The sequence below is a fragment of the Vulpes vulpes genome, chromosome 7, assembly GCF_048418805.1.
Source record: "Vulpes vulpes isolate BD-2025 chromosome 7, VulVul3, whole genome shotgun sequence".
Lineage (NCBI taxonomy): Eukaryota > Metazoa > Chordata > Mammalia > Carnivora > Canidae > Vulpes > Vulpes vulpes.
In genome coordinates this window covers 100,609,542-100,630,086 of record NC_132786.1, presented here as the reverse complement: position 1 = coordinate 100,630,086, position 20,545 = coordinate 100,609,542, and the positions used below count along the sequence as shown (strand labels likewise).

Sequence of the window (20,545 nt, the reverse complement as noted above, 5' to 3'; positions counted from 1 at the left end):
CCTTTTCCCATCCCTGCACATTTATATCCAAATGACCTCAGAACCGTTCATTGTCATTGTCATAGATTCTAGGCACAGCATCCTCCTTGGTGATGCCGGATTCTAGTTTTTATTTTTTCTCCTGCTTTTAGTTCCACAATCCTGATGAAAGCTCTGATCAGCTTTTCAGACTCTGTTATGTCTTGTAAATAGCCAAATGTTGCCAAGGGAACATCAGGCAAATCTCTCTATGGTTTCTTTCTGCTCACATGTTAGCCTCTGAACTCTGGACTATTCTTCGATGCTCCTTAAGAACTCTGTGAAGCATTTAAAAAGATCTAGTTAACTATTTTACCCAGCTATTCTACTTGTTCTCAGAATCAGAATGCACAGTACTCTGTGAAAAGCTCATCTCTTACAGCCAGAAGCCCCGCCAACTCAATTTAAGCGGAAGCCGAGCAACTTCTATCAGGTGATACCAAACAAAGGCTAGGACCAGGAGTTCTAGATGCTACAGCAAGGCTGAAAACTCCTTGGTGGCATGATTCCACATTTATAAGACTTAATTTTTGGATCTCATAACATTAAGGTGATATTTTATTTCTACATTGTAATACCCCTGATTTTGTATAAGTTTCAATTGGCTGTGGAAAGAATTCCAATGAAGGGGTGGTAAACAAAAATCTAAGCAGTGACAAACACACTCACAAAATGAACAACAAAAAACTATCTGAGGCTAACCATTTGGTCTACCATTTGAGGTTAACCATATATTAAGTATTTTGTTAGGATAATCAAGGATAATCCCCATGGGATATATAATGTATAACATTTAAAATTAGATGGTCTATTTTCTTGGCACACACCTAAATGCCTGTCCTTTTGAGCATGAGGCTGCCCTTATACGAAGGCATCCATTTACAACATGATATAGTCCCAGACTATGCCATGTGAATCTGCTCTCATATGGCCATTTCTATGACAAACTATACTCATGTGAGCAGCTTCTTTTCCTCACAATCGACTTGAAGTTCAACAGAGACAATGGCAAGATGGTCGAAACCCTGACCATCTGTGCCTGTTTCCTTCTCCTTCCTCTTCCCCACTGCATCCTCAGTCCCCAGCCTCAACTCAAGGGCAACCCTTCCCTCCACTTGACTTATCTCACAGCCCTCTAGTTTTCTACTTCCTCTAAGAAGTTGCAACTTTTTATAGATTGTATTTCAACTAAAACTCATTCACTCTTACATGCCCTCCACTCACCACTTGAATTTTGAGCCCTTTTCACCTTAGTTGTTGAAGGAAGGCTAATCCCATGAGAAAAGACGGCAACACACTATGAGTGACTGTTGGGCTCCACCATCCTGATTTCTGGAATTCATATGGTGAGACATATTCACTCAATGGAGCAAACACTATACAGTAACACACTGTGCTTGTGGAAATGAAGGGTCTTACATACATACTCCGAAGATCCAGCAGGGCTTTTTGTCACCTAATATCAAGCCCATGCCTCATAAGCACCTTTCAAAATGCCCATATTTCTAGTCCATTAAAGGTATCAGTTTAATGCAATCACTGAAAATTTGGGCATTTCTTAATAGACAAATTGGCAGATTTCCTCTTATGCAGGTTTGGGTTGACACTACTGAAGGACATTTCTTGATGAAAACATTAAACATTTCGTAAATATGTATTCCTGACTTTCTCACTTTATTTTTTTAAAGATTTTATTTTGGGGCCCTTGGATGGCTCAGTTGGTTAAGCATCTGCCTTCAGCTCAGGTCATGATCCCAGGGTCCTGGGATTGAGTCCCACACTGGGCTCCCTGCTCAGCGGGGAGCCTCCTTTTTCCTCTCCATCTGCTGCTCCTCCTGCTTGTGCTCTCTCTCAAATAAATAAATAAATAAATAAATAAATAAATAAATAAAATCTTTAAAATATATAAATATATATATTTTAAAGCTATCTCTACACCCAATGTGGGGCTTGAACTCATAACCCCACAATCAAGAGTCCCATGCTCTACAATAGAATCAGCCAGATGCCCCCTGATCTTCTCATTTTAGAGAATGCACTGTGGCCTCGATTTCCCCAACAGTGGAATCCTAGTGGCCACATTAAAACAAGTAAAAAGAAAAAGGTAAAATTAATGCATTTTATTTGACCTAGTATATCCAAAATACTTTCAACATATAATAAAAAAATTAGATATTTTACATTCTTTTCTTCATAGTTAATTTTGCAAGTCAGGTATATATATTTATAGCACATCTCAATTTGGATTTTTCTTTTTTTTTTTTTAAGATTTTATTTATTTATTCATGAGAGACACAGAAGGAGAGAGAGGCAGAGACACAGGCAGAGGGAGAAGCAGGCTCCAAGCAGGGAGCCTGATGTGGGACTCGATCCCAGGTCTCCCGGATCACACCCCCGGCTGAAGGCTGCACTAAACCGCTGAGCCACCAGGGCTCCCCTCAATTTGGATTTTTCATCACAAATACTTGATCTGTATTTCAATTTCATAAAACATACTGTTGCAAAAGTAGATTTACATGCTCAAGTTGTTCCAAACACATTTACGCTTTCCAGTGACTGAATCAAATGTCATTATTTATTTATTTTATAAATTTATTTTTATTGGAAATGTCAGTATTTAAATTTAAATTAATTAAAATTTATTGAACTTAAATATTCAGTTCCTCAGGGGCACCTGGATGGCTCAATCATTTAACGGTCTGACTCTTGATTTTGGCTTAGGTCGTGATCTCAGGGTCATGAGATCGAACCCCTGCTTAAGTTTCTTCCTCTCCCTTTCCACCCCTGTGCTTTCACATGCTCCCTCTCTTTAAAAAAATCAATAAAAATAAAAAAATAAAAATTTCCGTTTCTCAGCCACATTTTTTTAAAGATTTTATTTATTTATTAATGAGAGACAGAGAGAGAGAGGCAGAGACACAGGCAGAGGGAGAAGCAGGATCCATGCAGGGAGCCTGACGCGGGACTCGATCCCGGACCTCCAGGATCAGGCCCTGGGCTGAAGGCGACGCTAAACCGCTGAGCCACCTGGGCTGCCCAGCCACCACATTTCAAGTGCTCAATGGCCACCACTGGTTCATGGCTACCCCACATTAGACAATACAATGTAGCACATTCCTTGCAAGTTTGTCTTTCTTTAGTATAGATCCATCATGGAGAAGCTTTCACTCATTAGGCAGTGGACAAGCAAAGAAAAAAATGTGTAAACTCTCCAAGAACAAAGGGATCTTTCAAATTATTAGGATTCAGTGGCTAAAAACATCTTGACTACACAAAATTTTCAGCTATTTGAAGGCACTGTGTAACAAAGGGACTGTTATTCCATCTGCCTTTAACCACTACACCAGCCACTTGAAAAATATAAAAGGATGCTTTTCTAAAGGGGGAAAAAAATCAAAGGATGTGAATAATGAATGTGTAACTCCAAACCAGTTGCACATAACTATTGCACCATGCCAATGAATCCTGCAACTACACCTTTAAGTTTGTATCTCCACAGGCAACTACCAGAGATTTTGATCACTGACGTTAAACAGGGCCCACACACAAGTCCTTTAGATCGTTCATGCCATTGGGAGGTCAGGTGCATTCTGGAAAGAGAACACCTTTAAAACGTGATCTTAACCAAACTCCCCAACAGCTAACAATCACCGAAGCCTCTCAGGACACTGATTTCATCCCTCTGGCATTCCCATTCACTTGGGAATTTCTGCTTACTGGATGGAGGCTGTAGTGGTATCAGACCTCCCGGGCTGAGTTGTTCAGGCTGATCGAGTTCCATAATTAACTGCAGAAACTCCCACTCTGAACTAACACTCTTAAATTCAGTGCGGCAAGTGGAAGAAGGTGCCTGAAGAATTCAAGTCATTCACAAGATGTCAACATGAGTTATCTACCCACAAAGGGTTTCTTTCCTGGCAAAACTGCCTTGTTATGCCACAAGCTGCAGTTCCCATATTATTTTGGTCACACTATAGGGAACACATTCAGGAATCGAAGGACCAAAGGCAAAGACGAAAAGTGGTGGCTGGTAGTCCAAAATGGATTCTGATATTGGAAAGAACGTAAGAGTGTAGCAAGGCCAGACTATTTGGCTTAACTGCCAAAACCACTGACTATTCCCTAGTAAGAGACCAAGAATTCTGAGTGTCTCTTCACTTTGCAGAAGCACTTGAGGGAAAGCAGCAGACTGAGACTCTAGAGGACTCAAACTGCCCTTAGCTCCTTCTTGATTTCCTGCCCACTTTAGTCACTCCTGACTGGTCATCTGCACCACAGAGGAAGGGAAATACTTTTTTCTAATAATGTACTTTTACTAATGGTGGGATATGATTTTATGTAAATATGAAGTTAGAAGTTTCATTTAATGTAACTACAAGATCTCAATGAAATCACTTTTTGAGCACAATTATATCAAAAATCCTTTAAAAATGCTCAACATCACTCAGCATCAGGGAAAATGCAAATCAAAACTATGATGAGATACCACCTCACACTAGTCAGAATGGCTAAAATAACAAGTCAGGAGGGCAGCCTGGTGGCTCAGAGGTTTAGCGCCGCCTTCGGCCCAGGGTATGATCCTAGAGACCCAGGATCAAGTCCCACGTCAGATCAAGTCCCACGTCAGGCTCCCTGCATGGAAGCCTGCTTCTCCCACTGCCTGTGTGTCTGCCTGTGTCTCTGCCTCTCTCTCTCTGTGTCTCTCATTAATAAATAAATAAAATCTTTAAAACAAAAAAAACAAGTCAGGAAATGACAGCTATTGGTGAGGATATAGAAAAAGGAGAACCCTCTCACACTGTTGGTGGGAATGCAAGCTGGTGTAGCCACTCTGGAAAACAGTATGGAGGGTCCTCAAAAAGTTGAAAACAGAGCTACTCTATGACCCAGCAACTGCACTACTAGGTATTTACCCAAAAGATACTAATGTAGTGATCTGAAGGGCACCTGCACCCCAATGTTTATAGCAGCAATGTCCACAATAACCAAACTATGGAAAGAGCCCAGATGTCCATCAACAGATGAATAGATAAAGATGTGGTACATTTACAATACCACTACTACTCAGCCATCACAAAGAATGAAATCTTGCCATTTCCAATGATGTGGATGGAACTAGAGACTATTACCTTAAGCAAAATAAGTCAGTCAGAGAAAGACAATTACCATATGATCTTACACATATGTGGAATTTAAAAGACAAAGGATCATAGGGGAAGGGAGGGAAAAATAAGACAAAATCAGAGAGGGAGATAAACCATAAGACTCTTAATCATAGGAAACAAACTGAGGGTTGCTAGAGGGAAGGGGGTGGGGGGATAGAGTAACTGGGCATAAGACTGATAAGGGGCACCTGGGTGGCTCAATCCGTTAAGGGTCTGCCTTTGGCTCAGGTCATGATCCCAGGGTCCTGGGATTGAGCCCTGCATTGGGCTCCCTGCTCAGTGGGGAGACCGTTTCTCCCTCTCCCTCTGCTGTTCCCCTCACTTGTGCTCTCTGACATTCTATCAAACAAAAAAAGACTTAAAAAAAAAAAAAAGGCTGATGAATCACTGAACTCTACCTCTGGAACTAATAATACACTGTATGTTAATTAATGGAATTTAAATTTTAAAAATGCTGTGGAATTAGAGGGCAAATTCACTGAGTAAAAAAGAAAAAAATTAATCCTTGCAAGAGCTGGCAGGTCAGGACATCTATAAACCATGTTTACATTGTAGCCACATGGCTGGACCCTTTTTTTTTTCCTGAAGATTTATTTATTTGGCCACGGGTGGAGTGCAGTGGTGGTGCAGAGGGAAATGGACAGAGTCCCAAGCAAAGATTCCTTGCCGGGTGTGGAGCAGGACTTGGGGGCTTGATCTCATAATCCCAAGATCATGACCTAAGCCAAAACCAAGAGTTGGAGGCTTAACCAACTGTGCCACCCAGTCACCATCTCTGGACCCTTTTGCTGGTAAAGAGCAACATCTGCCTCCTTTGGTTAGCACAAGGTAGACAACACTGCCAGTGGCACTCATCAGCATAGATGTGAGCAATTTTGGAGAACTCTGTGCTGTGATCTTAATATTCAGCTTCATTTTTATTTAAAATCTTTTTAATGTCTTATACTACCCTAGTCACTCATTAGAGAGTGGTAGCAGTACTAGGACTGAGCAATGTACCTGAACTGGAGATTTAGAACTTTTGATTAAAATGCTAGGAGGAGGGGTGAGAGCTTCCACAGTGAATCTCACAGATGTGAGAGAACATACTAATATTAAAGTAATACTGAAAACATAAAAAGAATGATCTAAAAGGTACATCTTTGAAGTGTGTGTATATATATATAAAACCAACTCATCCTGTAACTTAGGAAGGATAATTAAAAAAAAAAAAAAGTTGGCATCAGGGATGCATGTACCAGTGAGCCAACAGTTTGTCTGGCTAGGGCATGAAGCATTTTTTGATTCTTTGGACCAAAGAATCAAAATGTGTGTGTGCATGTTCTGAAGATGGCAAACATGGGTTAGGACAGGTGAGGTTCTCCAGAGCTTGTAAGATACATCTCAACCCCTTACCATCTTCTACTTCCACACACCCTTTCTACAGCAAGTATTGCAGGGAGGAGGGAACTAGGGTAGCTGTGTCACACCTGCAAGTTATCAGCCCATGAGGGGATGCTACAGCTTTTCCTCACTCCCGACGGGGCAGGACTGCTTTGCCCAGCCCCCATCCTTAAAGCTATTCAAGTGAGAGGGGTGTTGGGAGAATCACTCGTAGAAGCTACAGGTGCCTTCAGGACATGTCCCTTGTTGGCCATCTGCTGAGGTGGAAAATGAGAAAGATATAACCCAATGGCTGATTTCACTGATTTCAGAGCAATAATTGGAAGCACCAAGACAGAGCTAACTCTGAAGTATATATATGTCCCCTAGAAGGTTCCCCCCTGCCCCCTGAGAACTGGCACCCATTTTTCACAAGAGACCCAACATGTGGACGCTTACCATTGGGGATAGAGAACAGTCCATCATTGCTGTTGAAAGAATCCATCAGTGCTGGTGAAAGTATGAAGAAATGCTATTGACTGGCTGATGACAACCCTACCCTTCTCCACGATAACTGAGTGGGAAGAGGATATATGATAAAATAATCAGTGTCTCCCTCTGCCAACTCCAAATTTATTATGTGAAAGCCGGGCCTCAACAGACATAAGATTGATTTTTAACTAGTCCTTGCTGAACTGCCTTTGGTTTATTTTCTTTTTAATAAGAAAAAGAGACCAGGTTGTAAGATACCTACCCAGAGTGTTATGAAGGGGTCTGCTACTCAGTTCAAGGGCATATACCAGGGCACATTTGTGATTAATAATCATAGAAAAATAACACTTCTTCATGTCTGTATTCCCTGTCATTAATACTGTTCAATAAACCAGTCACACACATATTTACTATGTTTAAAGAATGTAAATAAAAGAAAAACAATGTTACCCATTTACAATGTATGCATCTCTCTTCTAATTTATGCATTGAGAATTCAGAATTGTAAGTATTTTGGATTTGAAAATCTTTAGGAACATATACCTGTAATGGAATATGATACCGTCTATCTCAGTCATGTGCAAGGGTCCAGCTGCTGGTCATGAGAATGTTCCCAGGAGGCTACTGAAGCTTAAGTGTGATTCTGACCACTCTCTTTGAAACTAATTAAAAAACAAAACAAAACAAAAACACCTCAAACATCCAATTGTGTGATACGTAAATGAGAGATGGATATATGGAGTTGCTAGCCAATGTAATCAAAGGGATTTTATTTACAAAGCCATCTGGAAGTTAGCACAGATATAGGAAACTGGAACTGAGGCTGGCTCTGGAAATACTGCCCAAGTTCAACTAACAAGTCTGTCATTAATAGCATGACTGCCACCAACAAGAGCCATCCCATCAAATTTAGGTTCAGAGAGAAATGAGGAATCCGAGAGAAATAATCACGATAAACACCATGTCCAAAGAACAGTAGAATTCAGCAAACTGTAAAGAGATACATATTCCAAAGACAATGCATAAAAATATCTAGAGAAAGAACACGGAGAGAAATCCTCGATGATAAAGCACAACTTATAGCTTTGCAATAATCTTATATACAGTCCATCCTAGAAGGAAGAGCCTATGTCAGCTGTCCCCACGAAAATACCTAAATGGATGTGAGCAACTGAAGAGATGCAAGTCCAAGGCAACATCCTCTCCATGTTTACAGGAAGGAGTGCTTTGGGATTGGTACCAAGTCTGTTCTGTGATCTGAACCCTCAGATTACAAAAGATAACAGCTGTTTTTATTTGCTTTAAATACTGTCATGGGTGTTATGCTGTTCCTGCACAGGCAGGGTTACGTTACAGGGTTACATGGATGATGAGCACGACAAGACACCAGTCCACCGCTGGCACCACTTAAGACCAGTCCAACTTAATCATTATGAAGGTGACTTGTGAGTCAGGGAGCAGTAGGAGACCCAGCCGTGGTCTTGTTCCAAGTGACCCTTTCTGCCCTAGGAAAGCTGTTAACCAGGCAACAGATGCTCCAGCCCCTGTCTGAGAATTCTGGGGTATTTGGAGCCAGTGTTTCTGCCAATAACTCCTTGCAGGTCCCTAAGCCTTGTACATTTGGCACCCTTTTCCTTTACTGAGGACCTAGTTCCTTTTTTTTTTTAAAGTATGCTGCATGCCCAGTGGGGGGTTTGAACTCATGACCCTGAGATCAAGACCTGAGCTGGTATCAAGAGTGGGACACTTCACTGACTGAGCCATCCAGGTGCCCCATGGACCTAGTTCCTTTAGCACCAGCTTTGACATCCCTCTGTTGCTGCACTACAAATTTTTATTGCCCGTTTTCTAGTTCCTGACACATGTAACATGGTAGGTGGCATCTGACAATGACAGAGAAACTATAGCATTCCTTAGCTAATGTAGTCAAACAGGGGACTTCCAAAAAAATATACATTACCTGTTTAGGCTGAGCTCCCTTTGAGAGAATGTCAAGTAAGTCTGCAGAAGAGATGAAATAGAACCGCGGGAAAGCCACACGCTTAGTCTCTAGGTACTCAGCAAGAGCTTTTTCACAAAGAGAAAGCCTATGGGAATGAAATATCTTTTTAAGTATCTTGTCCATTCAGTTATTAAAACATCAACAAAACGAAAACCAGCTCTTCTCATCTGTTCACTCACAACAATAAGCTTACTGTCTAACACGTAGCCTGACTCCTCCTCTTTGACACTATGATCTTTTTTGTGATGAATCTATAAGTCATGCCAAGTTGGAGGAGACAGGTACACATACCATGGGCTGAGGCTAAATAGAGTATTAGACCTAGGTTGATGTCATTCCTCACCTTTTTTTTATGATTTATTTAATTTGAGAGAGAGAGGGAAGGAGGAAGGGAGGGAGGGAGGAACAGAGGGAGAGGGAGAATCTCAAACAGACTCCCAGCAGAGCATAGAGCCTGATGCAGGAGTCGATCTCAAACCCTAAGACCACAACCTGACCCAAAATCAAGAGCCAGACACTTAACCAACTGAGTCGCCCAGGTGCCCCAGTCCTCTTTTCTTAATGACATTCCTACTCAGCAAGGGCAACTATGTTTAGCATCACGCATTCTGAGCACAAAATGCATTGGTTAAGATGTATTAGGTATTACATCTTAATTATACATTATAATTATACATTAAGATGTATTAGGGTAAAGGTCTTCCTTTACCCACTGAATGCCTACAAAACACAAGTGGTTTCAGCTCTCTCTGGTATTTGGGGGAGTCCTAACAGAATCATTTCTGCTTTATTGTTCTTAGCAGAGATGACCCAGAGACCAAACTCCCAAACCCCCAAGGTCACTAAGAAGTAATTAACTTCTGGGGCACCAGGCTGGCTCAGTCAGAGAGCATGTTTGACTCTTGATCTCAGGATTCTGAGTTCAAGCCCCACATGGGGTAGAAATTACTTACATAATTTAATTCCGTGCAAATCCACCTTTTTAAAATTATGGCTAACTTATCACTAGAAACTTCAAGATTATGAAATAATTTTGCTTACATAATATTCATTTTTATCTAGAGCTCTTCTCTACTTTGCAATACAAAGTCATCAAAATTCTGTACAAACCTCTTCTTTTAGTAGCTGGTTGCCTATTTTTAATCAAAAGCCAGAATATTCTTACCACCACTAGCTGTGTAGACTTCTATGCGAAATTACAAATGGCCCTGAAGGATTTCCTAAGTACTAACGTGCATTCTAAGAATAATTTCTAGTATAAACTAAATACAAAATAAACGACTTGAGATTACTAAGCGCAATCCAAGTTCCTGGAATAGAGTAGACGCTTAATAAATATTTGCACAATACTTCAATAAAAGAAGTGATTAATACTCTTGATAATATTTCAATTTTACTACTATGATAGTCCTTTCAGGAAAGAGAAATGTATTTGATTTACATTATATACATACCATCTATTATGCTCAAGGCAACTAGACAACTATAAACAAGACTGTAAAGTAATTTGGTACTGGTGTATCTACAGTAACACGATGCTAGATACTATAAGATACTTAAAAGCAATCTCATAAAAATTTAACAAACTGATCACTTTATAGTTATAGTTTTATAGTTTACAGGTATAGTACACTTACCTGTACTGTAAGTCTTTAAGTTTTTCATAGAGATTAGGTCTGCATGTTGCATCTAGAACATTCTTTATTTTAGCTGTCTTCAACATTAAGTCCTGTATGAAAGTATAAGATGGAGCCATTGATATTAGAAATTACTTTATTCCATCTTTCACCCATTTGGGGAATTTAAAAATGAGGAACAAACTGTAAGAGAGTAAAGTTAAAGAGACTTCCAACACCATGCCTATTCACTTTGGCTTTAAACTTTTAGCTAAAGGTCAAAAACCAAGTATAATCACACAATTCTTATCAAAATAAATCTGATGGGCATCATCACCATTCTGCGTCAAACAAACAAAAAGAATAGAGAACCCAGAATCTTCAAAAGTACATTCACTTATGAAAATGTGATGAACACGAAATCAATTCTTTCTTTCTTAAAAGTTAAAATAGTAGCCCTCTGGGTGGTGTTCTTTACATAAGAATAAAAAATAGTTATTCATTTCTCTATAAAAAGGTATAGCCATTATTCTTTGCTGGAAGCCTTTCAAGTCCTTCATCACCATCATATGCACATCTGTGTGTTTTCTGTGGCTCTTAGGAAATAAACAGGTAACTAGTGGTATTGTGACTGGCATGCCCTCTGCAGTATTCACTTCACTAAGATGACCGTTATCAGTCAGCAACTTACGGTTTAAGGGAAACATCAGACCTGCTGCTTCTTATATGGCCAGAAGCTAAAAATGGTACTTACGTTTTTAACTGGTGGAAAAAAAGTCAAAAGCTGCTTAATATTTTGTAGAACATGAAAATTATAAGAAATTTCAAATGTCAGTGTCCATAAGTCAAGTTTTATTGGTGCACAGCCACACCCATTTGTTTACTTAATGTGTTTTCTTTCACACTACAATGGCAGCATTAAGTGGTTGTGACAGAGACCATACACAACCACAGAGCCTGAAATACTTATTATCTAACCCTTCACAAGAAAGAGCTTCCCCATTCACTTCCTAAAATGCAAAGGTGTATTTTTATAAATACAATGCCCCAAATCATGGTTCTTTACAAGATTTTCATATTGTTTGGAAAACCTTGCTAGGATAGAAAACAGTCTATCTTCTATGAACCTTAAATTCAGCATCTACTCCATCGAATCTTCTAGCATCTTTCACAAGCTGGATTCGAATGTCTTCTGAACAAACAAAGATGCTTTCCAGGTGAGACCAAGTTCGCTGGACTTCCATCCAAGTAAAGATGACCAAGTCAGCTATGTTTAATTTATTTTGCCAGCTTATCACTTGTTCAATAAAATACTCCACATACTTGCTTTGAAGCAGACTCTGCAACTGAACCTAAGAGAAAGACAGAATTTTAAATAACAGGTCAGTTGGGAGATGAAGTACCATGAGGGAGGGACCATACCTCTTCTGTTTCTTCCTGGATTCCTATGATCTAGCATGCAACACCTGGAACAGGCATTCAGTATTTGCTAAATAAATCAATTAATGGCATTAAATACTCATACTGCATTTTTTTTCCCAAGGGGAAAAAAAAATAAATGCAAGTAACTGCATTTCCTGTGTCTTCCTCAAGACGGCCATGTATTCTCTTTGCAGGCAGAAAAAAATACTGTGTTCCAGGGTGCAGCTTTAGGAATTACATTTTATTTCTTCATCTTTTCTCATTCTCTCCTTTGGGTCCCTGCATATTAATCATTGCAAGGTTATAAGTATTTTTCCCCAATACTGAAAAAACAAAACCAATTTCTCTGCAACTTCCTAAGCCCTCAGCTGCCCACTTTTCCTCTCATGTTGGTTGACTACCAAGCATTGATGCTGAGCAGTCTGATGAGCACTTGTCACCATCCTCTGAGGTTGAAATCTCAGAAAATTGCTGAGTAGAAAGGCCTCTTCTCATTCCCTTTCACCTCTAAGTATTTAATACATTTGACTCTTCTCCCCTACCACCAATTTTATTAAGCTATTATAGACAAGAAGTTTAAAGTGTACCAGGTGATACTTTGATACACATATATATTGTAAAATGGTGACTACAATGAGGTTCTTTAACATCTCCATTCCCCATAGAATAACCATAGTATTATGATCTATTCTCCCAACAAGTTTCAAGTAGACAATAAAGTATTGGTAACTATAGTCACAATGACATAATTTAGATCCACAGGACTTGCTCATCTTATACCTGAAAATGTGTATCCTGTGGCCGACATCTCCACATTTCCCTGCTCCCCAGCCCCTGACAACCACTGTTGTCCTCACTGCCTCTAACACCCTTCTCTGATTGCCATTCTTTACTGACTACCAACTTACAAAGCTCTCCCAGAGTCTTTCACCCTCCTCAATACAAAGTCTCTCTCTCATTTAGACCCTTGGAGCCCTAATCTCGGTCTCCCTGCTCAAGTCCAAATTCCTTGAAAGTAAGCGTTTATGTCTTTTGATCCTAAATGGTGCCATGCCGAGTCCGGGACAAGGAGAGACCCAGTGAATGAAAAAATATTAAGTACTGGAACTTGGAAAAAGTCTAAAATTGTCATTCAAAAGAAAAAATCTGTAATAAAAACACTCATCTTACTTGGTTGTGCTCTAGAGTCTCAAAAAGTTGTTCATCAGATTTCAGTAATGGAATGCCCGTCCGATAGTGAACTTCGTAAGAGAACTCCATGGTTGCCCAGGTCTGACTGATTTCAGTAATGGCCTAGATGTAAACAGTATTAAGTTATGTGAATGGAAGTTTAATTTATGATGAACATCTATGCCTCTGAAATTTTAAAGAAAACTTTTATAATTCTAAAAAAAAAAATGCTATCCAATATTAGCAGCTTCATTTTTTTCCTGTAAATAATTCATGGTGATGAGATTCAGAGAATGAATTCCATCTCACAAAAACAAACCCACTTATCAAATTTCTGTTGGACCTGAGTTTTATATCCTTCCCTGAAACAGGATGCTAGAACAGAAAGGGACTTCAAAAGTTATCTACAGGGATCCCTGGGTGGCGCAGTGGTTTGGCGCTTGCCTTTGGCCCAGGGCGCGATCCTGGAGACCCGGGATCAAATCCCACATCAGGCTCCCGGTGCATGGAGCCTGCTTCTCCCTCTGCCTGTGTCTCTGCCTCTCTCTCTCTCTCTCTCTCTGTGACTATCATAAATAAATAAAAATTTAAAAAAAATTAAAAAAAAAACAAAAAACAAAACACAAAAGTTATCTACAAAAAAAAAAAGTTATCTACAGGTTGAAATTATGTACACAACAGCCAGCAGGAGACAGGCAGTGCTTGGAGTGTCTGAATGTGCACCTGGGTAAGTCAGTTACCCCGGTGTACCTCAGTTTCCTCATCTGCAAGACAGGGTAAGAGTATTACCAACTTCAGGATTAAATAATTTAAAGCACTTAGAGCAGTGCTTGCAACAAAATAAATGACATGTGTTTTCTGCTATCACTATCACCACCACCACCACCACCCTTATCACCTGGGCCAATCCTCCTGTTTTACACGTGTACTGTGGCTTAGAAGGATTCAGTTTCCTGCCCAAGTCACACACACACCCTAGCAGCAGAGAAGAAAATGGGACTCAGCTGTCCACATGCCAATGGCAGGGGAATTTCCGAGTCTTAGGGGCTACTGCACAGAATGAGTTCAGTGTAAAGAGGAACAGCCCAAAGACCCCACCTTTTCGGTTCCCAGTTCCTTCACTGCTTGGTCCACAATGCTCCGGACATCATCTTCCACTTGGTGTAACCGCAATGCTAACAAATCTGCCAAAGTTGTGGCTTCATTGATTGAAAATCTGACCTAATTAGGAAGAGAAAAGGGCAGAATTTACATTACACATGTATTAATGGTTCTTGTGCCTAATGGACAGAAGAATGAATCACTGCTAAATATATTCAAGTGGGCTGCTGAGCACACCTCTAGTTCTGGAAGGTGGGGACCATTAAAGACAAAAGCTAAAAAGCTCATAGTTACTGAGGCATCAGCCACCAGAAGCTAGGGCCAAGGTTCAGGCCATGTTCACACTCCACTACTTTCTTTTGTTTCCTAGCCTTCCCTTGTCAGCTCATTTCTTATCTCTGTGCCCACAAAACCCATTTTTAAAGAGAATCACAGTGTTCATTTATTTTAATTTGGTTGAAATCCCAGGAATCAGGGAGTAGCTCATTTGTCTTTTCTTCCTCAAGTACTCTATTCACCGGACATAATTCCCAGTTGCTTCCGTGATTTAACTTCATTTTCTCACTAATTTAATCTTCGTTCCTTGGCAAAAAATATTTTTACTCATAGTGTCATTATTCATATTTACCATGTGACGAAATAATTCACATTTCCTCATCTTGTTGACTGTCGCCACCCCCTTCCTACAACCCCAGTATTTGCTAAGAAGCTCTCTAGTCTTCCTAAGTGCTCAAACTCAATCACACCCCTCACACATGAAGACCCAACCCTGCTACATGGGTGCAGGGAAGCCCGTTCCTTTCCTGTGGTTGCTGCTAACCAATGCCTGCCTCTTGAGAGCCATAGCCCTCTCTGACTCTCCCCAACCTGTGACATTGCTTGTCATCTTCTGCCTCTCTGCATAGGGTGACTAAGCATTCCTGTTTGCCCAGGACCAGGGGTTTCCTGGGATGTAGGATATTTAGGGCTAAAACATGCAAAGCCCTGAGCAAACCAGATGAGTCAGTCACCCTCTATCTACATTACTTCTGATCTCACTCCGGGGGTGACAGGTCATGGACCCAGGTCTGTCTCCAAAAAAAGAATAAGCAGGAATATCTAACAGGGCCACCTTGATTATTTGTGCAGTTTGTGCACAGAAATGCAGACACGCACCCAGCCAGCTAACAACTGGAGGCTGAGTCTAGCTGCTGCCCTGACACCCGAGGAAGGCCTGCAAGGAGGTGCCTTTTTCTAGCCTGTACAGAGGCCTGATACTGTGAAGAGCAATCTCATTGCAGGAAAAGGAGAAGGGGGATACACGGTTTATCATATATTAAAAGATTCAATAAAGGTTTTCAGAATGAATGTATCAATCTAAATACCCAAAGTCTGAAAGACTATGGAAAGCATAATAATATTAGCTTCAGGGACCATTTACTGAACACTTACTATATAATCTCATTTCCAATGTGCTAACTACATCTGCATGGGAAGCATAACAGGATTAGTTCTATTTCATAAAGGGGGCAAGTGGAGTCTGGAGAGCAGGTAACTTGCCCAAAATCCAGACATGTTAAGTGGTAGGGTTGGACCAATAAAGCCTCGGCGATCCCCCCCTTCACCAGGCTGTCCCCTTCCTCAGCTTCCCTACTCTACTAACTCTGTCTTCAAGTCCTGAGAGCCTTTCTTCACAATGTTGCCTAGGAGAAAATGTACACCTCAGGCTGACTTAGTATTTTAAACTCATAAAGATCAGCTTCTCTGAAAAATAAAGTAAAAAGTTGGTCTATCTGCTCTCAAATAAGATGTAGAAAGGCAAGAAAATATAACCTTAAGAGGCATGAACACAGGATAATTTCATACTTTCCAATAAAATCAAAAGACCATCAAAAAAGACACCATTATTAGATGCACCAGGGGCAGGGAGAGGGGGGTACGGAGAAGTCACAATTTCAGAATTCTCTCTTCCCCTAAATTCTCTTTTATACCCTCTGGTTCCTTCCACAATACCCAAGGCTCTTTGTAGCCATGTTGTGCTATATACAAGGCCCTCACATTATCTCACTTGATCCTTAGGAGAGTCTTCTGAGGGGATCCCTGGGTTGCTCAGCAGTTTAGCGCCTGCCTTTGGCCCAGGGTCTGATCCTGGAGTCCCAGGATCAAGTCCCACATCGGGCTCCTTGCATGGAGCCTGCTTCTCCCTCTGCCTGTGCCTCTGGCTGTGTGTGTGTGTGTGTGTGTCTGTGTCTATTATGAATAAATAAATAAAATCTTTTTTTTAAAAAAAAAGGAGAGTCTTCTGATGTATGAGAGCACACAGCATCCTCTCATTTTATTAATAAAAAACAAAACTCAAAATAGGGAAGTTAAGTGTCTTGTTTGAAGTTACATAGTAAGAAAAAAAAACAAAAAAAAAAAGAAGTTACATAGTCAGTAAAATGAGGGCATCTTAAGTTCAGCTGCTGTAAGAGAATACTATAAATTGGGTGGTTTAAACAATAAACATTTATTCACGAGCTCACTGTTTTAGAGGCTGGAGTCTGACACCAGGGTTCCAGCATGGATGGCTTCCTGGTGAAGGCTCTCTTGCTTTATGGATGTCTGTCTTCCTGCTGTACCCTCAAATGGTAGAGGGTAGAAATTTCTGGTCTTTCCATCCAGTTCTAAAGGCACTAATCCATTCACGAGAGCTCTACTCTCCTGACCTAATTATCTCCCCAAAGCCGCACCTCCAAATGCCACCACAATGGAAATTTAGGCTTCAATATATGAATTGGGGCAGGGGAGGGAGCATTTAGTCCACAACAGGAGCTGAAGGGGGATCTCTGCACGGTCAGTATTGGTTCTATCTTGAGGAGCCTGACATCCAACATCTGACTGGAAGTCTTTTCACAAATCCCACCTCATCCCAGATGAATAACGTAAACCAAGGAATAATCCTTACAGACACAAAAATATTCAATTAACAAGACCCAGGAAACTGACCCCAGTGGCCTTCATCAGCTGGTGCCAATGCCTGTCTCTGAGAGCGGGGCTCTGTAACTCCATGACAGCTCTCAGGGAAGCCGCCATGTCCTTCACGGTGCTTTCCAGGCCTGCATAAGCATCCCACACACGGACTTCCTTGTCTAGTGACCAGAATTCCTAAAGTAAAAAAACAACAGACCCCCAGATATATTAGTACATTTGATAATTTGTGTTCTATGAAAGAATAAATATACCTTTCCCTGGATTATGAAAGAGTGGAAGCATTTAAGCCCCTTGGTTAAGGGCAAAAGCCAGAGAAACAGAAAAAGATCCACTCATTTGTACAAGTCCTCTGTGTACAAGCCGCTTGGATACACTGTTTTTTTATTCACAGGCTCTGACCGGGTGTCTCATGAGGAAACCCCAGGGACACTCAGTGTAGGGAAGTTAACCTCTGAATTTCCAGGATGTTAACAAAGAAGAGCGTTTCCTCTGGGAATATAAATAAACAGGAAATGGAAACTGTTACCTGGATTACTAAGATCTTCCTCTAGAGACCTGACTGTGTAAACGATAGCCTTGAAATATCGATTACCATTGAGTGTGTGTTCCTTGGCACTTAAATATTTCATGATTTTCAGATGTGTCAAATAGGGCCCTTTGACTTGGCTCTCTTCCTGGCCCATGAACCATCAAAAATTATAAATGAGAAAACCCATAATGAAATGCTAATTCAGCACAAGGAGAACAGTGCCACTAGTTTAAAAAAAAAAAAAAAAAAAAAAGCTCCAGCCAAGAGTGGGGGTTTAAGTGTCCCCCTGAAGTGAGATAAACTATAGAAGAGTGATACAGGGACAGGCACAATAATGAAATATAATGACCCCCTGACATCCAAAAGAATCACAGGCTATTTTAGGGTCTTTAGTTAGGTATAAAGGATAAAATGGGGGAAAATGGGAAGACTTAATAGGAGCTGTGCACAGGACTGAGTTAAAGCAAAGATGTTCTGAGAAGAAAGTAAAAGGCCTTGCCACTTTTTAGCTGCCTTTCACTTCTGTGCATTTTGGCTTTACGCAAAGAGGTTCTACGCTCTTTAGAGCATATATGGCTATGGGGACTAAATATCAAAGCATGACCTTCAGCTCTATTCTGTATATACTGAGCCATGTTGGGGTATCAGAACAGTGAATAAGAAGAACACAGATCAGGGACACTTGGGTGGCTCAGTGGTTGAGTGTCTTCCTTCAGCTCAGGTTGTGATCCCAGGGTCCTGGGATTGAGTCCCACATCGGGCTACCCACAGAGAACCTGCTTCTCCCTCTGCCTACGTCTCTGCCTCTGTCTCCCATGAATAAATAAATAAAATCTTAAAAAAAAATCACAGTATTCCGTATTTCTTCACAAGTGGCATACTTCAATTAATTGCCCCAAATTCCAGAATCAAAAGATATCTTTTAATACAAAATAATGGTTGCCACGGAAATAATTCAAAAGCTCTCATAAACCTAACTTCTCAACCCTGGTACTTTTAATCTTAACATCCTCCATTCTACAGAGCCAAAGAAAGTTCAAGATGATAGACACTACTAATAAATTCATTTGCCCTAATACGCTTTCATCCACTCATTCACAAAAAGGCAGGCTTGATTAGAAATGCAACTGGCTCAGGGTTTAAAAAAAAAAAAACTGTCTCCTATCATCCTATTTGAAGTAAATATGGACACACAGCCTAACACACCAGATACTGGGTTAGGCAAGATGGGAGGAGGTGGGGCTGAGAAAGAGAAATGGTTGAATCGACAGTTATGAAACTTGCCTTGGCAAACCTTCTGAGTTCTACATCCATCTGTTCCACATTAATCTGTCTCCACTGGGTTTTAGTCCAATTATCAATGCTTCTCTGGAAACGCACAAGCAGATAAAAGTGTCAACAACATTTGGTGAAAGCAAGTCTCCACAGCAAAATATATAAACTGATGATACACAGTGATTCCATCATCCAGTGAAAAGTCAATTATTTAAATATTAACTGCACTTGTCAAAACTTCCCTATCAGCAAAACAAAAAAGTTGTCAGGACATGTCAAACTTAAGGTGAAAACATTATGATATATTAATTTCTAGTAGCAGTGACAAATTCCATTTACATACCATCATTATCATTTAATCCTGAGGACTCTGAACTGATAAGCGTATTGCCATAAAATACCAGATTTTTAAAGTTTATATGTAACGTAAAATGAGCTTCTATAAGGCGATCTTCATCCATTATCAACAAAATGCTCAGTAACTTTTTGACTCTATTCTATGTTCCTTAATACATTTCTATAAGGCTTTCAAATAACTTCAAAGCAACTATGTGTAATACATGTTGCAATATACCTGGTTCCCCAGAATTTATTTTTCACTTAAGTTTGTGACTTAATTAACAGCATACAAATTAACTTCAGTCAGCTCCATTATATATGCACATACATGAAGTGGGAGTGTATACATAAATTTGCATGCACAGATACATACACATGTAGTATACATTTATATATTAATTTCACTCGTATCCTACATAATCCCTGAAAAGAATCTGAACTCACTACACAGTTCCATTCAGATCCAAAAGGAAAGCAACTGATAATTCAGAAAAAAATCTTCAATAGATATCTACAGATTCTAATTTGGGGGGCAGGGGGTAGGGAATATAATGCCCACATATTTTAAGAAATTATAAAACCCTAACAGAACGATATAGATGCTAAAAATTGCCTTTTTATACCAAATAAAATTAAAAAAAAAAAAAACAGGCAGTGTCTTACTGTAACATAAGTAATGACATCCCAGAGTTCCTTTAGCAATTTTATTTCTTTGCGACACTGCTTCATTTGTTTGTAATCTGGAAGAGCCACTTCAAAAAGATGGGTAGATTCTTGCACCTGTAACATTTCTTCTTCCAGTAACTCAAGCTCTTGATTTGCCTAAGGAGAAAACACACACACATGCACACGAACACCTTTAACATCCAATGAATTGCCAGAGAAAGAGAAGCCACGTGGTTCTGTACACCTCTGGTTATGTCAACATTTGCAACCTTTATTTTAAAGCAAAAATTTTAAAAATGAGCAGTAATTATTATTGATAAAATGTAGGTTTTTGATGAGCCTACTTGTGAGAGCAGACTAGTCATAAACACAATCATGTCACCAATAATGCCCCATACATATTTCAGCAAAATTTGCTCTTGCATCAGATTTCTAC

The 20,545-nt window shown here is 40.1% G+C and overlaps 1 protein-coding gene across 1 annotated transcript in view; it reads right to left on the bottom strand.

Annotated features, from left to right (window-relative positions):
• Positions 1 to 20,545, bottom strand: part of DNAH11 (dynein axonemal heavy chain 11) — a 314,532-nt gene that overhangs the window by 232,335 nt on the left and 61,652 nt on the right. The window contains exons 21-28 of the mRNA XM_072764523.1: positions 20,107 to 20,265; positions 19,114 to 19,197; positions 17,316 to 17,474; positions 14,346 to 14,468; positions 13,248 to 13,370; positions 11,783 to 12,007; positions 10,677 to 10,768; positions 8,998 to 9,124 (exon numbers count right to left, since the gene is read on the bottom strand). Coding sequence (XP_072620624.1) covers positions 8,998 to 9,124; positions 10,677 to 10,768; positions 11,783 to 12,007; positions 13,248 to 13,370; positions 14,346 to 14,468; positions 17,316 to 17,474; positions 19,114 to 19,197; positions 20,107 to 20,265 — 1,092 coding nt within the window. The remainder of the gene's footprint in view (positions 1 to 8,997; positions 9,125 to 10,676; positions 10,769 to 11,782; positions 12,008 to 13,247; positions 13,371 to 14,345; positions 14,469 to 17,315; positions 17,475 to 19,113; positions 19,198 to 20,106; positions 20,266 to 20,545) is intronic.